At 35.3% G+C, this 15,634-nt stretch overlaps 2 protein-coding genes across 2 annotated transcripts; both read right to left on the bottom strand.

Moving 5' to 3' along the window:
* Nucleotides 1-1,358: 1,358 nt before the first annotated feature.
* LOC107424093 (rho GDP-dissociation inhibitor 1-like) lies at nt 1,359-5,935 on the bottom strand. Its single transcript, XM_016033793.4, has 5 exons — nt 5,798-5,935; nt 2,512-2,785; nt 2,342-2,408; nt 1,655-1,873; nt 1,359-1,484 (listed from the first exon to the last, which is right to left on the bottom strand). The coding sequence occupies exons 2-5, from the start codon at nt 2,773-2,775 to the stop codon at nt 1,435-1,437; spliced, it is 600 nt and encodes a 199-aa protein (XP_015889279.3). The 5' UTR covers nt 2,776-2,785; nt 5,798-5,935; the 3' UTR covers nt 1,359-1,434.
* A 459-nt stretch (nt 5,936-6,394) lies between these two features.
* Nucleotides 6,395-14,994, bottom strand: LOC107424327 (DNA-directed RNA polymerase II subunit RPB2-like). The gene is made up of 25 exons (XM_060813611.1): nt 14,649-14,994; nt 13,708-13,929; nt 13,308-13,598; nt 13,022-13,219; nt 12,807-12,871; nt 12,622-12,708; nt 12,419-12,539; nt 12,184-12,228; nt 11,958-12,095; nt 11,724-11,796; nt 11,464-11,540; nt 11,271-11,378; nt 10,964-11,080; nt 9,825-9,980; nt 9,612-9,716; nt 9,390-9,515; nt 9,232-9,309; nt 9,048-9,143; nt 8,850-8,965; nt 8,703-8,772; nt 8,568-8,621; nt 8,338-8,484; nt 7,814-8,113; nt 6,646-7,068; nt 6,395-6,532 (listed from the first exon to the last, which is right to left on the bottom strand). Exons 1-25 carry the CDS (start codon nt 14,889-14,891, stop codon nt 6,413-6,415), a joined length of 3,576 nt encoding a protein of 1,191 aa, XP_060669594.1. The 5' UTR covers nt 14,892-14,994; the 3' UTR covers nt 6,395-6,412.
* Nucleotides 14,995-15,634: the final 640 nt, after the last annotated feature.

Below are 15,634 nucleotides of genomic sequence, written 5' to 3'. Positions count from 1 at the left end.
TGTTTGGTAGCAACAAATGGCGAAGCGGATAATTAACCGCTACAGTGAAATAATCCCCTTCGAGGAGGATTAAACTGACCCGTCTTCCCCCCTGGGTCAGCTTTTTATCCAAAGCTCACTGAAGGTTGTGGTTTCTCTCTCCGGTGTTTCTTGCTGGTGTCTTTCGCCAAACCATTCTCGCCCGACTGTTCGCATCGCTCCGAGTTGAAACCTCGGTGAGTACTGTTTTTCTTCTTCAGTCCGTTCGTTTTCCTTCTTCTCCTCCTCCTCCTTCTTCTTCTTCTCCTTCATCTTCTTAATCTTCTTCTTCGTTTTTAATGTGTTTTCTTTATTTTTGATTTGCAAAAATTAGGGCGTCGTATAATTTTCCATTAAAATGGAACCAGTTTCTCTTTTCTATTTTCTTTTTTGTTTTTTTTTGCCCTTTGATGCTCGTATATAATATGTGCTCACCGAACAACCTCTCCAGACTTGTTGGATTTGCAAACAGGTCCTTCAAATCCTTGAGATTTCCTGGCGAGTCCTTCAATTCTTCATCACCTTCCTCCCTCACTTATGGAATCCATGCCTTTCATTGCCCCGTAAGTCCTTTCTCTCCACATATATATTTTTTTTATTATTGTTTTTTTTCCATTTGGTTCCCAACAAATTTGGAAGGCACAATGCATTCCTTTCTATTTTTTTAATTTCTCGGCAATTACAGGACCCCGTTGTGCAAGAGACTCAGAATCCAGAAGTTGCAGATTCTCCAACCCCAGATGGAAAACGTGGTTCTTCATCAAAAAGCTACATCTGGGTCAATCCCAGTAGCCCCAGAGCTTCACAGCTTCGACGGAAATCTTACGATGCCAGGTATACCAAACTAGTGAGGTTAGCTGAAGCTTTGAATTCTTGTAATTCCACTGAAGATGATGTTGCGAATGTTTTGGAGGATTTAGGTGATAGAATAGTAGAACAAGATGCTGTGGTTGTTCTCAATAATATGGTTAATCCTAAAAATGCATTGCTTGCTCTTAAGTTCTTTCAAAGTAAATTGAAACCTAAGAGGGAAGTAATTCTTTACAACGTAACGTTGAAGGTGTTTAGGAAATGTAAGGACTTGGATAGAGCAGAGAAGCTGTTTGATGAAATGCTTGAGAGAGGTGTTAAACCTGATAATGTTACCTTTTCAACTATGATTAGCTATGCTAGGATGTCATCTTTCCCTGATAAGGCTGTTGAGTGGTTTGAGAAAATGCCCACTTTTGGATGTGATCCAGATGATGTTACCTACTCGGCAATGATTGATGCTTATGGTCGTGCTGGTAATGTTGATATGGCTTTCAGCTTGTATGATCGTGCTAGAACAGAGAAATGGCGCATTGATCCGATGACATTCTCTACTTTGATTAAAATTCATGGGCAGTCAGGGAATTTCGATGGGTGTTTGAATGTCTATGAGGAGATGAAGGCTATAGGGGCCAACATTATTTTTGTACTGTCCACTGTCAGAAAATTTCATATTTGGCATGTAAGAAAAACACCAAAAAACACCATGATTTTCATGTGTCTATATTGTTGCATAATACTCCAAAGAAGCCCTTCCTTTCTTTCATATGCATGCTATATATATATATATATATATATATATATGTATGTATGTATGTATATGTACCTTTCATACCAGTCTTCCAGACAGTGTTGGTGTACTTGAGGCCTGAAACTATGTTGTTGGAGACAGTGAAGGTGAATTTCAGGTGGTACTTACTTGCTTCCTTGAGAGAGAAAAGCCTGCTTTTTGGATTGTTAAGGAATGGAATTGGCAGGACAACATCTTTTCTTCCAAGGCATTGGATTGTTAGGCTCAATATTTTCACCTCTGGATCTTTACTCTCTGCTTCAACAAAATGATGTAGTGGTAAATCAAATATTCCACTTATACTCAAGGTTATAGGTCCTTGATTTGATTTTTGGACAATTAGCCATCAAAAAGATAATCTCATGACTAAAATACCAAAAAAAAATTTAAAAAAATTTAAAAAAATCCAAGTGAGTTAGACATAATCTGACCACTTTAAATTCCCTAGTCAGTCAATTAGAAAGATAAAAACGGAAAATGGATTTTACTTGATTTGTACAATTTTTCTGCAATTGGGTCTCGAGGACAACACAGAAACAATGAAAATTGATTCAAATTTGCAACTATGTGTTTCTTGGAGGAGCTATTAATTATTAGAACAAAACCATATGAAATTAAAATGGTACATTTGGCCTTTACTCACTAGATGAAACTATAGAACTATGCTGTAAAACCATGAAACAAAGAACAGAAAATAAAAAAAAGGAAAACAGAGCTAAGTACCTCCAACAGCAGAGAGATCAACACCTGCAAGAAGTTGTTCCTTCCATTTCCTCAAACTTTCATCATCCTTGAGACAAACAATTACCCAACACATGAAAAGAAGTAAGAAAAGCTCATTCATATACACATATACATACAGACACATACATACAAACACATGATACACATACTTTGTCTTTCTCAAGCTGCTCCTTGATTGAAAACTGGGGACCAAGACGCAAATGGGTCTCAGATTTCAACTTCGAAAGGTCATCCTCATCATCATCTGGGTCATCACCAAAATCATTGTCAAGGCCATCTTCAATGGCAGTTTCACCATTCCTTAGCTGGTCTGCAGGTTCATCACCAGAAGGCTTTTTGAGCTCTTCTTCATTTGTTTGAGAGTTGAAGTTGACTTCCTTGGCTGAAGAGATAGCTCCCACAGTAGCAGACATTGATTTCTATCTATATGAAAGATAAATATATGATTTTTTATTAAATGAAGTGGTGATAAAAGAAAGAAAGAAAGAAACAGAAAAAGATTGAGCCTTGTTGTCTAACACCAAATTTGTGTCAATTAGGTGTCATCAAGACATATTTTTTTTTAATTAAATATAATATTTACAATTTTAATTAAATATAATATATTTGGATTGCTATCAACAAGTGTATTTACTTATTTGTTTTATAAGTAAATTATCCTTGTAAAATCCAATATATTTATATTTATGTAGTACTTGTTATTTGAATTGCTACATCTGAAATCTATATACATATACGTATAATTTGGATATGGATATTCTTATATTATCAACAAGTTCTTAATTACATATACTGTTAATTATTTCTTTATTTGTGAATAATTGTTATTTATGATTTACCATACTAAAATTTTATTTTTATTGGTTTTGAAAACAATATATTTATGTAATTTATGGGTTGAAAAAAATATTTAATTGTCTTATGCATACCATTAAAATATATTTATATTTAATTAATTGTTATTTATGGCATACTTTGTTTTAAGTTAATTTTAAGCTATTTCTAAAGTTATATATTAATATTATTTGTGGGTGTTGTATTTTGTATATTTTGCATGTATATATAAATATATAAATATATAAATGTACAACTTTAATTAGATGTAATAATTTTTTTTTCATATAAATTTAACTTTTAAAATTTTTATTTTTTTAAATTAAAAATATAATCACAAAATAGTCCTATCCAGTCCGATTCGACACCAAACATGGTACAATTAATTCATCATTCAGTTTGGAACTATGCCAAACATAGTACTGCACTAATTATCCTGTCCGATCCTATCCGATCCTGTCCTATCCTATCCGATCCGGATCTATTCGACGTACCAAACGCCCCCTTATGGTACTTTAAGTTGTACTTATCCTTCTAAAGAGGCTATGAATTCTTATGGTAGTTTAAGTTGAACTTATACTTCTAGAGACTCCAAAAGGGCTGCGCATGAAATTGCTAGACATTCACTTTCCGTTCAGTATGCAACTTGGTTGGAAGATGAACCTACATGGCTGACTTCTATTCTTGTTGCTGATTATTGTAATGTGCTTCCTTCTAAATGAAGTTGCAGGTTTTGTTTTTCGAAAAAACCAAAGAAAACAAAAACCAATATATCAAAATCATGGAATATTTCCAGAGCACATTGCCCTTAGAATTTAGCATTAAAGGAAAATAACAAAAGAAACAGAAACCTAAAGGATCCAGAAGAAAAAGAAAATTTTACCAGCAAAATCTTGTATGATAAATCAATAAATAACATTTAAACTACGAGATTTACAATTTTTAGATATTTCTCATATTCGTTCAATAACAATAGGAATATTATTTTTGGTGAAGGTAGTAAGATAAAAACGGAAGCAATCAAGTTCAATAAAGTGACAAATAGACCCAGGAGTTGCATTGACCATAGCACACTCAATAGTCTTTCCCAGTGCTCAAGTTACCCTTTCTCTGGAAGAGGGCATCAACAAACTCATGTCAGCCCAACAATCAATGCCCCCATTGCTCTTTAGGCACTCAATTCCCCACTTGTTTCAACCTTGCAACAAATTTAAAATACATTCTTCGGAGCTTATCTCAATGAACTTTTGAACAGATCTTATATTAGAAAGCAATGAGATAAGCAACCGCTCGGATGGAGCTGAAACAGATGAAAATCTTGTCGTCAATCTTTTAGCAGCTACCAGTACATTGTCATTGAAGGTGTAGACTAGACCCACCCTAAACTTCTAAGCAATTAGTAATTTAGATTTAGGTCCTAGTCTATTCAAACTTAAGATGATATTAATAATAATAGTAATAATAATAGCACTTTTTCATATTAGATATCCCAACACTTCTCACCTAGCGACCTTCCTTGAGTGGTTTCTTCTTTTTTTTTTTTTTTTTTTTTTTTTTTTTTTTTGGGGGGGGGGGGGGGGGGGGTGGTGGTGTAAATTCCTTGTGTTGGGATGAAATGCTTTGATGTCCAGCGTTCCAAACCTAATATGAACTATTCAAAACTAATTTCTTTTATTTGCGGTCTTCCTTTCGGACGTCCAATGTCAACTAGTATTATGCAAAAGACAATTGACCAAAAGGAAAAATTGGAAACAAATTATAGACAACACAAACTACTAGACTGCCATCAATTAATTTGTAAGAAATGATTTCATAAAGACATAAGCTGACTATAAATTCCACTGGAACCATCAATTACTAAAACAGCCCCTAACATTACAGAATGTAGGTGTATGAAGAATTATCTATTATTTTTTCACTAGTACTTCAAATGCATATTAACGCCAAGAAATTAATAAAAATATAAAACAAAAGAATGATTTTTGTTTGGACACAATAATCTAAAGGATAATAGTTAACGAAAATGGGCAAAAAGGAATAGCATAATAGAGTCCACATCACATGGATTGAATTTAAAAAAATAAGAAAAAAATAATGTCACAGCAAAAAAATATTGAAAGGAATTGGGTGCTTACCGAATACACCCATTCAGTATTTTTTGCAAATAATGTTTACTCTCTGTATAAACTACCAAATAGAGTTACTTCTTTTTTCTTTTTTCTTTTTTTTTCATTTTTTTTTTCTTTTCTTTTTTTTTGGGTTGAAACCAAACGGAGTTATTCAGTATAACCGAATTAGTTGTTCAATATTACCGAACATATACATAAGTATTTCATCAAATGTAGAAAGTAAAATACCAATGGGGTTTTGGTGATACCGAACACCTTGGTAGTATTTCATCAATGAGCACAAAAATATTAGGGGTCCCTCCGGTAAATGCATACAGAGGCCCTAATGAAATGGTCCAATTACCAAATCAAAAAATCACCGAAAGGGTCTGGAAAAATCTACATTCCGGCGATGCATGACAAATTTGTAAGATCAAGAGCACATATTTCACAGATTTTGCAAGATTTGTAAAGAAAAGAATTTAGGGGTTACCGTATGAATTTCAGTTGGTATGCTTGTGGGTTCGGCTGGGACCTCCGTTTGTATGCTCGTGCTTTGGGCTTCTCCAACCAAACTTCGAAGCCTTCACCGGTTGATTTGAGGTACTTAGACGGTTCTTGGGCAACGAGTTTTTTTACGTTGGGTTTGTCTTACGGTTGCTTCCTTTGCGTCTTTGCCCACTGATGGAGAGGGAATGACTGCGGCTGGAGCTGGCCAGTGTGGACGATGGGGGGAATATCACTGCGTTCGTGAAAGTTGGGCGATGAAGGGGACGAAAGTGACAGAGGAAATGGAGTTTAAAATCAGGGCTATTCTAAGTGGGACTTATTCAACCATTAAGTGGGCTAGATTTGGGCAATGGGTGAAAAAATAAAAATAAAAAATTGCATTGCCCATAAGCAGAGGAAGAGGATCGATGTTTAAGAACTAAAACAAGTTAAGTATAAATTTGACAGGAGTTGGCAATTTTATTCGTCCTATTCAATTAATTGTCACAATACCAGGGTTCTCCAATCACGATCACTATTTACTCCGATTTTTACATCCGGCAGCATATCATTGTCACAATACCAGCCCACATTATCCACTTACAATAGCAGGGGTACTTCAGGCTCCATTCTTCTTCTGATTTTGTACTGGATTGACTTCCTTTGTGAGCATCCTTGGTGCTATGGCCATGGCCATAAGTTCTTGGAATAGTAGCTTACACGCATAAGGAATGGGAACCTGCAAAGACAACAAATATACTAGTACAATCAGATGCGACCTTCATGAGAGAGACCCGATGTACACCCCAAAAAAAAAATAATAATAAGGGGAGACAAGATAAAGATTACGACCTGAACAATGTCAGTTTTGTTCTTGCAACCTCTGCACTCAAAAGAATTCTTCTTCAGATTTGCAATAGCTGTCAACCCACAACGCCCACAAACATGAACCATAAATGCATCACTTAGGTCAAACAATCTCTCTTTGAGAAAGCAAGCAGCACCATGAGCAATCATGCAGTCACGTTCCATTTCTCCGAAACGGAGACCTCCATTGCGAGATCGTCCCTCAGTAGGTTGCCTCGTCAAGATCTGCACAGGACCACGCCCACGGGAATGGACCTTATCATCTACCATGTGCTTCAATCTTTGGTAATAAGTTGGCCCAAGGAATATCATAGCGGTAAGCCGCTGGCCAGTATGACCATTATACATGGTTTCAATCCCTCGCATTTGATACCCACATTTGTGAAGAGCTTTGCTTACATTATCAACCTATCAAAATAATAATAGTAATAATAATAGCAAAGAATATTCATTTTAGCCCAATCCTAAATAGATTCTCAAATCACTATCATAACAAAAATAAGCATAACATACACAAATCTAAATTTACTAAATCATTCATAAGCCATTGACAAGACAAGTATTGGAAACGTCTGCCAAAAGAAAGAAATTGAAACAAGCATGTAAAATCAACTGGATTTCATCAACTTTCAGCTTGATCCAATACCCACGATCACGAAGTTCAACACTGCACCCAAGTTGCAACTCAACGAGGATATTTGGAGGGGAAAAGGTTATTAGATAAACAAATCCCTACTGATTTCAAAAGAAAACCAAATCCCTACTGATTTCAAAAGAAAACCAAGTGAAAATCCACGAGGTCGAAAATAGAAAACCACAAGAAAGCAAGGGGATTTTCGAGGGACAGTAACATCTCATTACGAACTATTGTCCTTTCATTTCTATAACCATATAATCAACTACTTTGCCCTTAGACTATCTTTGAAGGATTACTTCCATCATCCTCAGCAGGACAAAGTCAGATTACTTGTGTATGTAAAAGGTCACCCCCATCAATTAATGTTCCAGGTTCTGCAGACAAGCTTGCTCCATTAATGGCTAGCTATATAAATCCAGCTAAATGCAATTTGGGAACTAATTTATTCATGAGGCTTAGTTAAAGATTTTAAAATTCCATGGCTAGAAAATATCTATGAGACAAAATGAAACTTACAGTTACGTCTGTAAACGGAGTAGCATCTCCTTCCTTTCCCATATACGCAGCGACCTTCCCCATGATACATTCAATAAGCTGACCAATTGTCATTCGAGAAGGAATAGCATGTGGATTCACAATAATATCAGGGGTGATTCCTTCCACAGTCCATGGCAAGTCTTCTTGTGTATAAGTCATGCCCACTGTCCCCTTCTGACCATGTCGACTACTAAACTTATCACCAATCTGAGGTATTCGAGCAGATCTCACTCTCACTTTCACAAACCTTAACCCATCAGCATTCGTTGTCAGTAGAACCTGGAAAAGAATTTAAGAATTCAGGAAAACAACATGCATGTACCATCAAAAATTATGGTACAAGCAGTATAAGAAATTACAATATTAACAATCAAAAATAGGGACTTCCCAATTACATGAAAATTCATTCATGATACAAAATAAAATAAAAGCTCAAATAATTAGTCAGCACTTGAGCATATACATCTAAACCCCAAACAATAATTTTTTTTCATAAAGCTTACTTGATCCACAATCCCTGCTTCACCGTGTCGTAAACTTATGCTATGGTCACGCCTTGTGTAACGTGAAGCAGCTTGCCCCTGGGCTTCATCCTGAGCAATAGGAGTCGTCTTTCCGATGATAATATCCGCGCCTGAAACACTAGTGCCCTGACATATGAGAATCTAGTCAGACCAATAATTCTTTCATGACTAGCAAGACAACATGATAACACCGATTCACAAATACTTACAGGAGGTGCAAGACCATCATCATCTAATTTATCATAAGAACCATGTCGCATACCCTGTCAAATTAAATCCGGATACAATCTCCTATACATATAAAATCAGCAACGAACATACTTTATTGGAAATGCTGCCCTCACCATGGTATTTGCTCTCTGCGGACGACCAAATTCATCGTTGACTAAGGTCCCCATTTTTTTCTCCTCGTCCCTGTGCCAGAAAATTAATTAACAATGCACCACCACAGAAAATTGGATGAACAAAAAAGAGAACTCAAGGGTTGATACCTGTAAGAGTGGAAGAAAAGAGACCGGAAAAATCCACGATCTATAGATGATTGGTTCATGATGACAGAATCTTCTTGGTTATAGCCAGAATAGCAGGCAATTGCAACAATGGCATTCTAAAGCACAGCACAAGAGGAAACATTACAAAAATTCCATAACGAGGTTAAAGAACAAGTAAAACAAAGTATAGAGCATTACAATGCCTGCTGGAAGTTGCCTAAAATGGAGGTGCTCCATGGCACGAGTTGTAACAAGTGGCTTTTGAGGGTAGTACAAGACGTAGGCCATTGTATCCTGAATGAATTAAATTGACATAACAAACAACCACTATTTTTGCTATCACATTCAACATTAAACCAATACAATATAAAACAAAACATACCATTCGAAACTGATAGTTGGTTACATAAATTCCCATGGCTTGCTTTCCCATAGCCGATTGATACGTATTTCTTTGGGACTAATCACCAGCAAACTTTTAAATAACAATGATGTAATATTAATTTGAACATATAAGGATCACCTGGTTTGAAAACTTACTTGATTATGATCAGGAAATGGTATAATTGAAGCACAGACACCAAGAATTAGTGATGGGTGGATTTCACAATGAGTATAAGTGTCAGAATATGTCTCCTCTTTATTAAGCCTTGCTTGTACAAGATCCTGGTTCAAGTACACAGAAATTAAAAGTCTGTGATTAGTCAATTAAGTGACTCAACATTCTAATGAACTTTGCCCAACCGGACATGTTCTACCCACATTAATGGTCATTGAAATCATAGTCGTCTCCTCTTCTTCAGTGTCAATATATTCTATGAATCCCTTAGATACAAGATCATGCCAACCACCATCTTCAAGGCTCTCCTGTAATGTATAAAGAAGTGCTGCAATGTATAACTATGAAACAAAATATGGTCTACATGTCACATAAAAAATAATAATAATTAGAAAAAAAAGATTCAGCTAGCTAACCCTCTGCTGCAGTGCATGAATATCCTTCTTCTTTATGAGAAGCCTCTGTTTCTCCACGATGAATAATGGACGGCTGCAACGGCCACCATCAGTATATATTCGCAATTCTTTCAAACGAATATCTCTAACAACCCCAACTTCAGCATTAACATCAACCTGTGCAAGTGTAGATGCATTAGCATCTGAACCATAACATAATATTATATTTTGCAAAGAACATCCTTCATAATTAAACAAACTCATGAATGCAAAGCAAGAATCAAATGCATGTATGAAGTTGAATTAACAATGACAGTTATGTGCCTGAATTAACAATCACAATTACATAACTACCAACACAAAGCATCACCAAAGGCACATTTGGTTAATTGAAAAAAAGTGTGCTTCTAAGCGATAGATGTTAGAATTCACAAGGTCAAGTCACCCAGTTTCAACTTGGGATTTTAGGGTAGGCTGATGCAATGGGTCCAATGGGTTCAACCAGTTTATATAGGGGAACGGAGTTTAGGAAGAAGCAGCAGCAAAAATAGAAGGTTGTGTTAATTGATTGATAATAATAACAATAATAGTAATAGTAATAATGAAGAAGCAGCAGCAAAAATAGACGGTTGTGTTAATTAATTGATAACAATAACAATAACAATAACAATAATAATAATAATAATAATAATAATAATAATAACAACCTTAATGATTCTGATTTTATTAGCTAGACAAGTAATGCGATACTACATGTAGAAAAAAGATTGCATCAACTACCAAATAATGTAGAACTGCTATATTAGTTTGCTGTGGCTGTGCCGTATGGCTGGACATGCATTGAGTTGATTAAATTTCTCACCATACCCCTAACCAAGGATCCGAAATTAAAAATCGATAATACTAAGGTGATCAGAAATGTCATCATTTGACAAGTCACTAGTCAAAGTATAAAGCAACAAAGCATATAATTTAAAATAAGGATCCAATTAGTAATGCAAAATGACATTTATTATACAATTAATGAAAGAAGTGGATGAGAAAGTACTCACTCCAGTTAGACGTACTAATAGTACTACTCAAATTAATTTTTAGTCAACATTTTTTCTACTAATTTTCATGAGGCAAAATGTCCAACTAAAATAATAAATAACACTGACCCGTCTCCTCAGACGCCATAATGCTTTCACCAACATATCAGCATCACGATGTATACCAACCCAGCAACCATTAACAAAGATTTTTGTGGATTGGGGAATAACTGCAGGGGAAATTTCCTGCAATAAGACAAATGTAGAACTGCCAAACCAGGGGGGACAAAAAAACATAGAAATGCCGCATCATTTCTTTGAACAAAACTAAGATTAATACCTCTAATCTGAGGAAAACCACCTATCATTTCTTATTGTATTCCTCATTTTCTATCAAAAGAAACAAAAATCTCTGAACAGAACTAAAAGTACACACCTCAAGGCTTTCTGTACCCCATTCTTCTAAAAATTCCAGGATTGGATATGCATCTGACCCTACTGTTATACACACCATCAAGGCAAGATTCTTAACCAGTCCGCACGCCTGACGTAACAAGGAAATTAAGTTTATAAGTTCAATGTAGAGGAAGGTCGCAATCAAGGTATACGTAAGTTTAACTAAAACTCACTTGTCCTTCAGGTGTTTCAGCTGGACACATCATTCCCCATTGTGAATTGTGCAATTGTCGTGGTTTAGCCAATTTTCCTTAAAGAGGAACCAGAAAAGAGCAAATAAAATGACAACAGGCAGTAAAATAGTGACAAGGTTATATCAACAAATAAAACGTTAAGCGAAAAGAAAGTTATCATCATATTGCAAAATGACAATGAATTTGCAATCAAGTCTACTATGACTAAACAAACCCAGCATTGAAATAAGTAATTATACCTTCACGCCCTATTGGAGAATTTATCCTTCGCAAGTGTGACAAGGTGGAGGCATATGTCAAACGGTTTAGCACCTATGCCACGAACAAGCAATAAAAAATTCTATCGTTATTTCTAACAGTAAAACATACATTTGAAACGAAGGATATTCTTTAGCCGTAAGGTTGAAATTGAACTAATGCCAAAAGATTCCTATTACCAATCCAACTAAGCCAATATGCAATCAAGCTCAAACCTGTGACACTCCAGTTCTTGTGCTGGCTGCATTTGCTTGCCCCCAGTTTCCAGTAGCGAGTGAATATTTAAGACCACTGGTAATGGTTTTTGCTTTGATGGCAAATAGCATGTTAACATCCTTTCCTTTGTCAACGCACTGGATCATGCATGAAAGATGTAGGTTCAAACCCAAATAAAATGAGTATAGCATCCTAATGGAATTAATCAAGGTTTGTCTAAAGAACCTTGTGCACGTAACCTCTCATGTCCTTAGTTAATTTTCTGAACAGCTGCATTCATGTCAACCAATGGAAAATAAGTGAATGTTTATCCAAAAAAATGGAAAATAAGTGAACAACGACAACAATAATAATTCATTTCAATGTAGCATTGCAGAAAAATAATAATAATATTATTACAACCAAAAAAAAGGTAAAAAAAACATACACAAAAGCAAAGAAAAACTGAAAGAAAACAGACCATTCTAAATAAGCCCCTGAGTAGTGGTCCAGCAAGGTCCAGCCTTTTTTTGCCATAATGATCCATATCATCTTCTGCCCTCCGACCAAGTGCACATAGTAGAAGCTGGTGAACAATGTATCTAGTAAAACAAAAAATTAATTTATTAACATCACAAAGATCACCATGATGGAAATGAATATCTAAGAGAGAGAAAAACCTACCCAAAATAGTATGCTTTTTTTCTCTTCCAAATTTCTCCAACACCAACATGAGGAAGCATTTCCTTTTCAAGTTTCTCTTTTGCATACCTACCAAGGATGATTTACAGGATAATCACTATGAGCAACATGGAACTTCATGACTAAAATATTTAGAAACTAAAAGAACATCTCATGACAGTACATACATAATTCTCTCATTCTTAGTTTTACCCACTTTTGCTCCTCTTTTTCCAATATAGTCTAATGCTACCTGCAGAAGAAGCGAAAAAAGCCAACCATGTGAACAAAGTTAAGCATTTTTCCAGACTTGAATCCAAGTACATTCAGGAAGCATTGAGGCAGAAAAAGATGAATTACAGCATAAGTAAGCAACAAGCAGTGCAATGAGATGCAAAGACACCTGTTGGTTTTGAATAACAAATGCTTCTTCTAACGAAGGCCCAAGCAACTCCATCATTTGAGTATCAAAAAAGTCGTAACATATATGCTCAAGTATATCTTTATCAGCAACAAACCCCAGAGCCCGGAACACAATAATAATAGGAATTTCAGCTCGAATGTATGGAAGAGTAACACGGATATACTGCCCAGAAGAGCCCTGCAAGAACATATATGAACAAATTCTATATCAAGAACTTCAAGCTCTCCATTATAGAAAACCCAAATGCGAAGAATAGTCCCATTACCCCTTTAGCGCTAGTCCGTGAAAGCATCCGCACAAACATGGTACTTGGCGGTATGTTTTGGGACTTAGCCATAGACCGAACTTCCGCCACATAGGCATACTTATTTGGCTGCTTCTTCTTAAACACATATACATGATTGGTGCTCATCCTCTCTTGAGCAATTAGAAGCTTCTCATTTCCATTAACAATGAAATAGCCACCTTGATCATACAGACACTCCCCAAGCTCAGTTAAATCCTTCTCTGAATTTTGATACAATGTGCAATAACTAGACCGAAGCATTATAGGAACCTGACAGTCATATTAAAAAAATATATATATTTAAAAATAAACAAAAAAGCAGTAGGATGGTCAACGGAGTCAAATTAATCCTTTATCAGTAAGATTTCAAACCACACACCTTTCCTATGAAAACTTTGGGGAAATTCTGAGTCTCAGTGACTTCTTCACCATCATGTCCTTTCTTTATAACTGTATTTGTGACATCCATGTATAAAGGGGCTGAGTATGTTAAATTCCTTAACCTTGCTGTCTTGGGAAACAAGGTTGCTGTTTCTCCATCAGACTCGGTCATCGTGGGCTTACTTAAGTAAGTCTGGCCAAAGTGAATCTTATAGATAGTCTGCAGATTAACCCAAAAACATTAGGAACAGAACTATCAGTTTCTTCTCATTTTACTTGCGAAATAATAAATACTTAGTATTCTGAATATGCTTCATTTGATTAATGGAAAAATTAAGGAAAGGAAAAGATGATTATTACATACATTCAGTAGTCGAGTCTTGGGAACACCACCACTCCAGCACCAAAAATAAAAGGTAGTAATCCAAAACCATGAGATCAACTTTTTTTCAGTTGAGAAACCTCATGACTATATATTAAGGAAATATATAAATTCCAAGCAAAAAATGTAAATACTATATTGATATTGAAATGACTAAATAAGTTTTTCCATCCAACGGAATCTGAAGATGCCAGGCTGGTAAAAGAACATGTGGAAGCTGAGAAACCACTCCACAAATGATTCCATCTTTGCACTTAGGCGAGTTAAAAAATGGCCTAAGGAGCTGAATATACATGTCAAAACGACTCTTAACAATATAATTTTGCTTATAGGTCAGTTTTATCGAAAAAAAATCTTCACAGAAGATTGTGTGGATCAAAAGATTGAGTTTCTCAAATTTATGTTCATGGCCAAACACAATCAGTAAATTGAATCCCTCTAACTAAGCAATCAAAGAATTCAGCTAAAAAATAAAAAAATTCAACACCTAACTATAATTCAAACTCCGCAAGCCTTGAAACCTCCGTTTGGCCCCGAATTTTCTCGAGAAAACGTACCTCTGGAAAATCCTGCTTGCCAACGGGATTAGGGTCAGGATTGGGACGAATCTCGAGGTTAGCAAACTCGTCGACTACTTCCTGCAAGGTATTATGGATGAACTCGTCGAAGGAATCGATCTGCTGACGAACCAAGCCATGCACTTCGAAGTAAGCGGAGATTACGGCCCACGCGTCTTCCTGAGAGATCTCCTCTTCGTCGCCATCGTTGCGTTGCAGGTCGTATTCCTCGTCGACCTCCATTTTTTTGGGAATTGGAATTCGTTAACCTAGAGAGGTGTATGGTTTTCTTCGTTTCCGAGCACAAACCATGTCAGAGCTTTTCTCACAGGGAAAATGTGTTTTGGGCGGGAGTTTCAAATGAAAAAAAAAAAAAAAAAGTGGGACTGTGGCTTTATTTATACTTGGGCTTTGTCTCTCTCTGTAACTGTAATCTTTTTAGTCGGTTATTTGTGAAAAATATTGTTATTTTATTGCTATTTAAATCAAATAAATATTTTTCTTTTTAGAAGAAAAAAATAAATGAATAAATATTTTCGGTTCAGTTCTAAAATTTTCTTTGCTAGAAAGATCGATTCTTTTTTTATGAAAAAAAAAAAAAAGCACTAATTAATTAATCTTTATATGAAATAAATCCAAATTGATGATTTTGTATTGAACTTGTTTGGACCTCATATTTGGCTCACTATTATTGTTGTTATCTCTTAGTAATTATAATGGTAAATTTGTTCATTTATACTTATGGAATAATAAATACTCTGAAGGAATTAAATTAAACGAGCATGCTAGAGTTTAATCAATAATTGATTCAGCATGCAAGAGTTTTAATTTTAAAATATTGACTTATAATCTTTGTTTGATTGAGGAATTGATAATGATTAATGGTCATTTTTTATCAATATTCAAATGAATTTCAAACAAAAAAAGGAAAAATTAATTTATTTGAAAGAACTTTTTTAAATTTTAGAAAATTAGTAATCCAAAAA

Source organism: Ziziphus jujuba, chromosome 1 (assembly GCF_031755915.1).
Source record: "Ziziphus jujuba cultivar Dongzao chromosome 1, ASM3175591v1".
In the NCBI taxonomy this organism is placed as follows: domain Eukaryota; kingdom Viridiplantae; phylum Streptophyta; class Magnoliopsida; order Rosales; family Rhamnaceae; genus Ziziphus; species Ziziphus jujuba.
Note: the sequence above shows the minus strand (reverse complement) of the source record. Positions and strands in the feature narration are given on the sequence as shown.

Coding starts and splice junctions, on each gene's coding strand:
- LOC107424093 (XM_016033793.4), bottom strand. CDS start 2,775: ATGTCTGCTACTGTGGGAGCTATCTCTTCAGCCAAGGAAGTCAACTTC. Junction 2,409..2,511: donor AGCAGCTTGAGAAAGACAAA/GTATGTGTATCA, acceptor GTTTGTCTCAAG/GATGATGAAAGTTTGAGGAA. Junction 1,874..2,341: donor TGATCTCTCTGCTGTTGGAG/GTACTTAGCTCT, acceptor TTGTTGAAGCAG/AGAGTAAAGATCCAGAGGTG.
- LOC107424327 (XM_060813611.1), bottom strand. CDS start 14,891: ATGGAGGTCGACGAGGAATACGACCTGCAACGCAACGATGGCGACGAA. Junction 12,229..12,418: donor TCAGGGGCTTATTTAGAATG/GTCTGTTTTCTT, acceptor ACATGAATGCAG/CTGTTCAGAAAATTAACTAA. Junction 6,533..6,645: donor ACAAAACTGACATTGTTCAG/GTCGTAATCTTT, acceptor TTGTCTTTGCAG/GTTCCCATTCCTTATGCGTG.